Here is an 11,776-nt window from a genome sequence, read left to right on the forward strand (position 1 = left end):
GTAAATAATGATTAAACTTTTTAACCTTAGGTTTCCAAAAATATGTTAATAATTATATTAACATAATAATAATATATGCTTTTAGGAGAAATGTTACTTTTAAAGCCGGTGCTTGAACAGTCAACCATGAACAGTATGACAAGTTCCACCACAATAGCTTATGGGTCCTTATTAAGGAAACAACAATTGTACTTCCCTTTCAATCATTTTTCCCTCCCTTTTACTATCTGCCCTCTTCCATATACAAGTTCATAGATAACCATGATTTGCTAGAATTGCTGCAACTTACAATAGAGATTCCAGCATTCAGTCTTCTGAAAACATAGCAACTGCTATTCGGTTTGCACCATTTGGCAGATATATTTTGGTATTTTTTAAGGGATGTTTTATTTTGTAATAGTAATGGATTACTTAAGGTATAAAGCCTGGCTATAATAAGATAATTATTACTCATGTTCAGACTGTTACCAATTTTGGTCCACGAGTTCACATAATTGCCGGTCTCTGCCCCAGCCTGGGGAAGTAGTCGTGCTGAACCTTACATAATGGTGGTACGTTGGGAAATAATTGTTTTGTCCTATAATTATTGACATTAACAACCAAAATGGCTTTTCATCTTGACATGTTGATGTGTTCAAATGAGATTCTCTCAGTGCATCTGACACTGTTTAAAGACCATACTGACCTGTGCACTTTTAACATATGTACCCAGAAATGCAGGGCTATTCTGTCTATGCTGTTTCTATAATGCCCTGATGATCTTCGCTTTCACACAGTTCTCATCTTAGTTCACCTAGTTCAGGAAAAGAAAACTTCTGTTAATGACTTCAAACTTAAAAAGCCTCTCTCTACTTCTGTGTCCTGTTCCTGCTGTGCTTATGTCAGAGACCTAAAGCTCGATAACATTCTGCTGGATGCCGAAGGTCACTGCAAGCTGGCAGACTTTGGCATGTGTAAAGAGGGAATCCTGAATGGTGTTACCACCACCACCTTCTGTGGCACTCCAGACTACATTGCTCCTGAGGTACATAAATAAAAGCAGAATTCATTATTTTATTGCCTTGGCAATTGTCTTGCTTACTGCTTGTTTATGTTTGTAATATTTCACACCTCTTCGCAGATCCTTCAAGAGTTGGAGTATGGCCCATCAGTCGACTGGTGGGCTCTGGGCGTGCTGATGTACGAGATGATGGCAGGTCAGCCACCGTTTGAGGCCGATAATGAGGATGATCTGTTTGAATCTATTCTACATGATGATGTACTCTACCCTGTTTGGCTCAGCAAAGAGGCAGTCAGCATCCTCAAAGCAGTACGTAATCTCCACTTTTTGAGCTACTCTTTGTACGTTTTGTGCACGGTTTGTCCTCACTCTTTTTGTTTTTCTCATTCTCTGTGTGATTTCTGTGACGTCTTTCCTCTAATTGCTTCACCCCTCCCTGTTCACTTCCTACCCTTTGACCTCCTTCCCTTATTTTGCCCTTCACTCAAGTCCTCCTCAATGGTATGTCTAGTTAAGGCTCATGTGTTTGTGTTCATGTGTACTTGTTGATACTTCAGTCTGGCAACTCATACTGTACTAACATATAAGGAGTGAAAATGAGTGAATTAGCAGGATAAGTGGAACCTTTTTTGGTGCTGATTACTGTGGGCTAACTACAATGCACTTAGGAAAGTGCTTTGCAGCTGTCAGACTTTTCTTTCTCCTATATATAGACACACAAATATGCTCACAAACTGTCAAAGTTGAATAAGTGGTAAGTGGCCTCTGTAAGTGGTACAGATAACATTTGCATTAAATTGTACTTGTTCAGCTGAGATATTTTAAAATATGGATTTACATGAACATTTAACTGAACACCTATGCTGAATGTGGTTACCAGGAGTACATATGAGAAAGATATTAGGTGCTGCAATAGGTTTCTATGATGAACTGTCCTAATATTTCCATTATGTAGAAGGGAAATCCAAAAAGTTCTATTCAGATGGGTGATTTTTGAAAACGATATAAAAGGTCAGACTTCTTAAGTTTCTGTTTTCAACTCTTACTTTAGTTTTCAGCTCTTGCTGTTAGCATTTACTGATAGCACTAGTGGGAAAACGTCACTACACAGTGACCTCCAGATATCTTCTCCCACTTTCATGTAATGGGAAGGATATAGGTACTCTATCACTGTATAGAGATTTTTTGAGTAAAATTATTAACAACATTAATGTCATTTCACACTGTGTGATTGAAAAGCACTATTACTCAGCCCACCTTCTTATCCAAGTCAGATCCGAACTTTTACTCAACACGTCAGTTAACAAAACCGCAGCAGACTCCAACCTTTGTGCTACTTAGAGCGGGCAGCAACTAGTTAGTGCAAACAGTGTCCATCAGTCCACACTTCATTAATGGTGTGGTTTAATGTATTGTCTGGGAATTATACTATACATTCCCTGAATCTCCAAGTATTAACACTCTACTCCTAAATAATTTGTTGATTACTGTTGATTATTGGCTATTAGCAGAGTTTTTTGTCAGCTTGTCCTCAGGTTATAGACAATCAGTTTAAAGACACTCATATTTTCAAAACCCAGAACCTACATTTGTTCCTATTTGTGTGCCATTTTGTTTTGTTTTTCTGAAAACACAGCTGTGTTTAGTATTGAACTTCCTTTTTTCTGAGTGGCAGAAAAAGTTCTGCTTCGTGCTAGCACCATGTATTCACACTTTGGCTCGGGTGATGTCTATACATATTTAATGCGGTCATTATCAAATTAATATGGATTAGCTGTTGAATGCCATTTTTATTGACCTTTATTGAAAAGCGACAAAGGTATATTTGTCACCTTCATTAGTTAACACTGTGGATTTGCCACTTAATAACAGTGTTACAACATGATCCAGCTAATGGCAGCATGTGTACAAAGAGCTAAGGCCTGTCATGTCTGTGTAAAAACTTAATGTCTAATTTTCTGCTTCATTCTCAGTTTATGACAAAGAGCCCAAATAAGAGGCTGGGCTGCGTGATGTCTCAGGGGCTGGAGGAGGCCATTAAAGTTCATCCTTTTTTCCGGGAGATAGACTGGGTCTTGCTAGATCAAAGGAAGGTCAAACCGCCATTTAAACCACGCATTGTGAGTGTCCTCAAACACACACACACACACTTGCTAGCCTACCAAATGTCTTCACACTATTGGTTCTCACCAACATGCCTGCACACACAAACGCACACACGCACACACACAAAAACAATTGTGCAATAAATAAAGATGTTATTTACTAAGTACTCACTTTAAGTCTTGTACCTTAAACATACAGTGTGTAGAGCATAGCAAAACTCACACTATAAGATTAGAGACTGCCTACTTTAACTGAAAGTGTGTTTGTGGTCTAGACTGAAAGTCAGATGCCACAACGACATCGCTCTTCTTCTGCTTTCCCATGGTCTGTGCTTGTGTGTGTCTGTGTGTGTGTGTGTGTCTGTGTGTGTGTGTGTGTGTGTGTGTGTGTGTGTGTGTGTGTGTGTGTGTGTGTGTGTATTTGTGTGAGAGAGAGAGAGAGAGAGAGAGAGAGAGTTTTTGTCTTAGTGAAAAATCATAGGTTCACAGAAAGGTTAGATAAAATACCACTTGCTCTGGTGCTTGACTGCATGACCTTCACCTCACCTTCTCTGTCACCACATTGGCTTACAAAGTTTCTACACAAGTACGATAATGAAACTATAGTAGCATCCCTTTTCTAAAAAAAAATGTCAAATCGTTAGCATGAAGTCTGATTTGATCCTTAAACTTATCAAATTCAGGTCAAATAATGCTATCTTCATTATGTATGTTTTAAATCATAAAGTTGATTATGTCATACAATTGGTATCTCCTTGTTCTGTCCCTTTCATTAAAATATGCTATGAAAACACAGAACACAGCACATGTCTCTAGATGTGATTCATAGTCTCCAATTACTGGCACTGTTTACAGGCCGGATTTTTTAATCGATCCTGATCAATTATTGCCGAATGCAGATTTAGAAAGAAATGTAGCCTGAACTCATTTCCGTTCAGAAGCATTGCAGTAATCCAAACAAATAGTATATGCATTTAAGGTCAAATATTGTCTCAAAGCCCATCCACTGGTTAAGTTTCTTTGTATAGCAGAGGTGGAAATAGATGTAATTATATTGTAAGCAGTTTAGAGAAAAGGTTTTATTTATCACACATGATAAATCTGATAAAAATCTTTGAGCCGTACAGTTTTTTTCATTATTATTTGCAACGTAGATGTGAAACATGTCAAAGTACATTCATTACTATTCACTAGTCAGTAGTAGAAGTTCATATTTTCCACTTTGCCATTTAAGGATCTCATGAGTTGTACCACTTTTACCACTATGAACATGTCATGTTTTTGACTTCCCATGTTATATAAAAACAGCAGGAAAAAGTTGAACATGATTCCATTTTCTGCACTTTTCAAAAAATGCGGCTTTTTTCTTTTCAAATAATATACAATTTTGAACTTTTCATCTGATTTCTTTTTGGGTTACATGTAATACAGTGCCCCTACATGTATCTGTTTAGTGCTCTTATTATTTGTATGTGTCGTCTTCAAAATGTAAGTCGGTGTGGCCTAAATCTAGTGTTTTATTAAATATAAACTAGAAAACAACAGCGGTACAAATCCCACAATTTTGGCATGGTGTACATTTTGGCTCTGATATTTCCTCAGCCTAAACCACAGCACTGACCGCTGACACACATCTAGACCCATTCAACTTTCCTGGCATGCTGTAAAGAGAAAAGAAACTGAATAATGTGCTTCCTATTAAAATCTGTTTATTGTTAATAACATATTCGTAATCAGTCATGTAAATTGTTGATGTAACTCTTTATTTTCCAGAAAACCAAAAGGGACGTGAACAACTTTGACCAGGATTTTACACGTGAGGACCCCGTTCTTACCCCTGTGGATGATGCCATTATAAAGCAGATCAACCAGGAGGAGTTCAAGGGCTTCTCCTATTTTGGAGAAGAGGCGCTATCTTAAATGTCAGCCTCTCAGCACCTGTTCAGACACACATACAACAACATTCTCTCACGCACATACAGACACATAAACACTAAGCACTAAGATAAACATGAAAGTGGTGATGAATGTCTGCAGAAATGCTGATATTGGGGTTGAGGCAAGAGGTCCGGGTGTGTGTCTGCAGCTACTACTGCTTTTGTTCTTTTCCACCTCCAATTGCTTCCTCTTGCCTTCTTTCACTTCAGCTCTTTTTTCCATCCTTGCCTCTCTAGCCATACTAATGCTCCTTTAGTTTAAAGCTACTTCCCAAACTGCTCAGAGGGTCTGCTTTTGAGGAAGAGGGGCAGGATTGCACTATGTTGAACCAAAATTTGATTATATCATTGATTGTTGTAATGTTATCAATCAGATATCTGGTAGGAATGAACCCAAAACAGTGATAGCGATGTCCAAAAAAAACCCCAAAAAACAAAGAATATTAATCTCCATAAATGACAATACAATGTGTTGTGCTGTGCAGTGGAATTCCTTTATGTGTATTCAGGTGAACATTTTGGGAGCAATTTTATTTATAATAACACTACTATACAGTATATTTCTTGATAAGTGTTATGAAGGCCTGCTGTATGTGGGTTGTATTGATCCAAGTGTTGATTGGTCCGGTCCCGTGCCCGTGTGCATGTGTTTGCATGAGCGAGTGCACATGCCATTTTTAAATCTTTTGATTTTGGATGTTGTGTTTTGTTTTTTTGTTCGTTTTTGATTTTCGCACACATTCATTCTCTTTCTTTGGCTGCTATGTGTGTTTAGTGACCTGCCACTATGCAATAGCAGACATAGAGGCCAGTGCCCATAGCTGTCTTACCCTTTGTACAGCGTGTAATGTACATATTGTCTGCTCCAAAGCCTGTGAACGCTTCAAAATCGAGTAGTCAACTGTTGCATGGTTTGGCAAATAAAGCTATTAATTGAGTTGTACAATGTATTTTGTCTATGGAGAGATAAGTTTTTATAATATTCATGTGCAATACACTGAACATATTTTTTCTTTCAGTTATTGTCCATTTTTTCTGATGTCCGTTTGTCCTTCCTCTTGTGTTGTCTCTTTCCCATATATCCACTTTGCTGATAATAAATGAAGATGAGTGTTCAATGGGTAAGAAGCCTGGCCATTGAAGCCTGAACAGCAGGATATTGATGTTGAATTAATTTCTCTTTCTCTCTTTCTTTCTCTCTCTCCCTATTTCTCTACACCACTCTCATGTACATAAAGCATAAACTGTGGAATGTAGCTTAAAAACCATGTGCATGCTCATAATTTATTTTATATCGTACACATAGTGACCCTCGTGTCAATAAACAGGCCATTTCCTGCTTGTGCATGTTTTCAGATAACAAAGCCTTGTTATTGCACAGCTCCATGATTCTTACACAAGGTTTCTCCCTGTCCATCATACACATTTAATAGTGAAGTCAGTTATTTATAAAAAAGAAAATGTGAACAAACATGACGGAGAGGTCAATAAGAGACAGGGTACATTTCAGGCGCACTAATTAAACCCTTACTGGAATGTGACAGCTTTGCTTGAACAACTCAGTGGCAATTTGACAAATCGTTTGAGTTTTGTTTTTTGCAAACTCGTTTTTTCTGACCATTCATCACTTCAAAAATGTTTTCGCTCGGTTTTACAAATGCATTTTGAAATTGCATTTTTAATTATTATTATTATTATTATTATTATTATTATTATGATTATTTAACGGCTTGTAAATATCGGCTTCTCACATGCCAAACGCTCTATCTGATCTTTGTTTATCTGTAAATGATTCATTGAAAAGCTATATAGGAACCAACAACGGTTTGTCTTTTAAGTAAATAATAATACAAATAAAATAAAAAAGAGAGAGAATTGAAATAGCTCAAATATTACCTCTTAAATTTAGGGTTTGTCTGGCTGAATATTGAATATTTGTGCATACAGTATTACATTAAGCGTTTCACAATGTATTATAGTGCTGTATGTATTATATACATCTTGTATTAGAATTTTAGTTTGGTGAAGTTTGTGTTTTGTAAGTTTTCTCTCTCTCTCTCTCTCTCTCTCTCTCTCTCTCTCTCTCTCTCTCTCTCTCTCTCACCCTCCCAGTGTCAGCAATGTATTATGTGCCAAACGTACTGTAATCTAAAGGATGTGAATGTGTTTGGGGTTTTGGTTTTTTTTTTTCCTTTTTTTAATTTTCCTTTTTTTGATCCTATTAAATACTATGATGTCACAACCTGATGAGGTCTGGAGTGATTACGTTGATTGGCTTTATTAGGTTTGGGACACACCCACACATTTAATCTAAGTCTTTTAGTTTCTAAATCTCCAGAGGGAGAAATGCAGCTTTTTGTTTTGTATTAACTGTTTGGTGATTGTAAACTGAAATGACGTCTCTCTGTCTCCTAACCTGTCGGGCAGGCTTGGTCGGGTGCAGGGCTGATTTGAACTTTAGTTCTGTTTTCCTGACAGCTCAGCACAGGACATGCTCCACTGTATACTGCATACCTTTCTGTCCCGTTACTGTCCCGCCCCAATTAACATGCAATCAGCGCTCGGATTATGCGCGTGTGTGTATTATTCGGACATTGTTTTGCATTTTTTGCATTTCCAAGAAAGATCTGGACGTCAGAAAATACGCAAACATTTCGTGCTCTGTGAGGCGAAGCGGTGCGGCTCAACGTCAAGGTCCCACTATGGAACGCCAAATGGCTCACGAATATTTCGCATTTTTATTTGTTTAGCGCTTTTAGTGATGGACATTATCCCAAAGCAGCTTTACAGAGATTAAAATGTTTAAAAGTTGGAAGTTTTCCTACTTTTCCTAAAAGTTTAGTGCCTAAAATTGGTTCCTTATAAGGTTATTCCTAATGAGCAAGCCGGTGGCAACTTTGGCGAGAACAAACTCCTTGAGATGTTATAACGAAGAAACCTTGAAAGACCCAAACAGACATCTATCATCATCATCTGGGTGGCACTAAATGTCTATTTATTATAGCTCCATCAATGTTGATGTTTACTAGATTGTCAATATCAATACATTCCAAATCCATCCTCATAGTTCTTGAGTTGCTTAGTAGCTACATGGATCTTTAGACTGTTCATGTGGAGCCATCCTCAGCTGCACTGAGTGTCTTTAACTGAAGAGAACTCCATCCAAAGGTAGGGAGATGTGATAAATCAGGCAGATCCAAAGAGAACAAAGGGACAGAAGCACTGATCTTTGGTACCTCAGAAGCATGATTACCTGGCAGAGAGAGAGAGAGAGAGAAGGAGAGAGAGAAGGAGAGTAGAAGGGCATCAGGGAGAGAAATGAGGATTGATTGTTTAGTATTCGTATTGTTACATAAAAGTTGAAGATAGAAAGTTAAATATAGGAGGTTTATACACAAACCTTCACCTGCAATCAAAATCTTATTTGCATTCCTTTAAAAAAAAAAAAAAACTTATCATTGGTGGATGAAGTACTTCAGAAAGTAAACTACCGTATTTTTCGGACTATAAACCGCTACTTTTTTTACACGCTTTGATCCCCGTGGCTTAAACAACGAAGCAGCTAATTTATTATTTTTTCCTGGGTTTTTCCTGGTTTCACAAACTTCAAGCAAAAAACTAAGCAACATAACATTAGACCAATTAAATGAACGGAAATGAAAAAACGCACCTCACCTGTGTTCTGAGCTGCACGGCATTAGGAGAAAAAACTTCCATCGGGTGATTTTTAAACGCACGACGATGCTAAAAGATAAACTCCTAAGAGAAATAGTTGTGAAAGGAAGGAGAAAGACAGTGAACAATGACTTACTTGGTCGACTACTGTTTAGATACAAGCCGTTGTAGCGTGTTGAGTCTGGGTGAAGGGAGAGCTCGCTAACTCCACTTGCAACAGAAATCATATAAGCACAGACAGGTTTCCAAAACTCGTGCTTTTTTATTTTTCTTGGCAACAGCGTTAAGGGTTAGTCAAAGAAACTTAGAAATCAGCATCAGAAAATAACAAGGACATAATCCTCGACTTGAACACACGCAGTAATACTGGAAAAATGCATCGGCATGCTATTCCCAAAATACCGCTATGCTCCTAAAGAAAGTGCAACATATTTCACCTGTTACACCGTGTATCGTGTCTTTCGTTAAAGCCTGTGTAAAGTACATTAGTGTAAACACGGCTTATAGACAGGGGCTTATAGACAGGTGCGGCTTATTAATGTTAAAAATAAAAATATTTGTAAAATTCAGTGGGTGCGGCTTATATATGGGTACGGAATATAGTCTGGAAATTATAGTAAGTAAAAAGACTCTGTTTAAATGTACAGTATAAATTTAAATACTGTTTAAATATTCCAGTAACCATGAAAGAACTCCTTTTGCATTTCTACATGAGTGAAAATAACTATAGAGACTTATGTGTGAATAATTTCTGCAGTTCACTGTTTTATTCTCCTGCACATGATACCGTATTAAGGAGAGTTTTCTATTCTTCCAGGCACACAGTGAGAGTAACATCTATCCTGCAGTAACTTGTAGACTATGGGGTTATGGTTGTGGTCTGAGGTCATGTAATCATTTAACACAACTAATGCTTCCACTTCAAAGTAGCGAAGAACAGTATGTTTTTCTGAATATAGTGCAGAATAAATCAAAGCATTATGCATGAATTGAATTAAATCGAAAGGTTTCACCAATTAAAAACCATACATATGTAAAAGAAGAGACTTATAACACTTTGGTATATTCCACTACTGTTATGAATCAATTCAAATGAAATTAATGGTTTGTCCTTCACACTACCTGTATGTGTGAGATAAAAACTGAGGCATGGCTGAAAATAAAGCATGAGTATTTCTACATATTTTGCGAAAACCTTGATTTGCCTTCATTCACCTAATACAACGCTGTTCACTAAAGATACAAAATTACAACACTGCCATCTTTTACTGACATCATGTTGTACTCAGTGACAAACTGCTCCAAGTGAAAAAAAATGTATGGCTTATGCCCAAGCCAGGTTACACCCCTGCTGTCAACCACAGCAGCACTAGCCAATAATGAATGACACTGAGCTCATGTATGTGGAAGAGGACAGATAGCAATCTCTTCCAATTGTGTTGTGCTGCCCTATTGATGCAGCATGTGTAGCAGTTAGAAAAAAAAATTGTATCTATCATTATGCAAAACTGTGTTTTACTCAAAAAAAAAGGAAGAACCTTAGAAATTACAGTAAATCTACTTCAGTCAAGCATGACTCCGGTTACTGTTCATGTTTGGCTGCATTTATTGTGAAAGGAAACACAAGCTGATAATTAAAACATGCAACATCTCTACAGAATACACAAAAAGAACTAAATGTACACGGTTTTCTTTATCTCCTTATGGATATTGATGGAAAGCTAAAGTTTTCTGATATTGTGAGTTAGGTGACACAAATTATGTTCTTGTTCTTGTTATTATAACCCCTTTAATCAGTCTGTGAGTAAAAAAAATCCACTTAAATGAGTTTACAATTTAAGAAAGGTTTAGTATCGAGCAGTTAAATAGAGCATATAGTTTCATCGGACTGCAAAATCACAGAGGTGTCTATATGGACAAGACTAAAATGAGAGTAAAAACCATTAAGTCATTTGGTCTGTAATTAGTCCTGCGAGGAGAATACACAAATAGAGCGAAACTGAAATGGAGTCACTGAATAGGTCCTGCAAAATCTCTGTGCAGATCTAATCTGTTCACAATAGTGTGTTAGTGGTTTTTGATTGCTGCTACTTGTTCTAACATGTCATTTTTGTATCCAGAATAAAAAAACTAATCTTCACACAGTCATGGAATTCATTAGAAATGTCCAAAAAGTATTTAAGTATATAAGTTTTATTGTTCCTACTACATTGTCTCTTCAATCTCTGTAGTGTAATCTAATTGCAATTGGAAAACAGTTAATCAAAAGAAATGTTCCCAGAGGCCGATTACTCTATTTGTTATAAAGACAGCTAGAGCTGGTATAAAACTTTACTTTAATTCACACTATAATAGCTAAAATTATGCATGTATTCATAGAAATCCCCCAAATCATCCAAGAATGGGTAGTGCAGAGTTGGTACTCAATAAACTTCTCAATAATTATACAAACAACTGTTTAAAATATTTTATGTGTGCATCACATATTAAGTTTTCCTTTATGTTAATCAGTTTCAATATCCAGAACACATCACATTTGTGCAGCATTTCAACTCTTAGGCTCAGTTTGTGTATTAGAATAAGTGGAATATGTGGTCTGTCAAAGAATCAAGAGAATAAATTACGGTAAGTTTACATAAAAAAAATTAAATACTAAAATAAATTCAAAGAGGCTTCTGATTACTAGATTGAACCATGTGGAGTGAGCATCAGCATTACACATCATTTTAACAAACAAATGACATAAAATCTCTCAAGGATGTATATGTACTATAAGATTACATTAACGTGATTAAATAATGTGTGCCTGTTTGATCTGGGTGACATGGCCTGATCCTTAATTTTGGTAAGTTATATTTTATTTGAGGCTTTGGAAATATAATCAAATCAAAGTCAGATGAACAAGATCAAATTGTGGTAAGAATTCACTCACTATGTACACACGTACACATTAATTCATTCAATTTAATAAGATTACTTTATTTCTATTTTTATCTCACACACTACATTGGATCAAAAATGCCATGATAATGGAAAAATATGAGAAGTGCTCACAAAAC

General features: G+C 36.7%; 1 protein-coding gene across 1 annotated transcript in view; it reads left to right on the forward strand.

Annotated features, from left to right (window-relative positions):
* prkcea (protein kinase C, epsilon a) overlaps nucleotides 1–7,289 on the forward strand; it is a 58,669-nt gene extending 51,380 nt beyond the window's left edge. The window contains exons 12-15 of the mRNA XM_046853738.1: nucleotides 886–1,024; nucleotides 1,121–1,309; nucleotides 2,974–3,120; nucleotides 4,879–7,289. Coding sequence (XP_046709694.1) covers nucleotides 886–1,024; nucleotides 1,121–1,309; nucleotides 2,974–3,120; nucleotides 4,879–5,025 — 622 coding nt within the window. The 3' untranslated portion in view covers nucleotides 5,026–7,289. The remainder of the gene's footprint in view (nucleotides 1–885; nucleotides 1,025–1,120; nucleotides 1,310–2,973; nucleotides 3,121–4,878) is intronic.
* Nucleotides 7,290–11,776: the final 4,487 nt, after the last annotated feature.

This window comes from Silurus meridionalis, chromosome 7, assembly GCF_014805685.1.
Source record: "Silurus meridionalis isolate SWU-2019-XX chromosome 7, ASM1480568v1, whole genome shotgun sequence".
Taxonomy (NCBI): Eukaryota; Metazoa; Chordata; class Actinopteri; order Siluriformes; family Siluridae; genus Silurus; species Silurus meridionalis.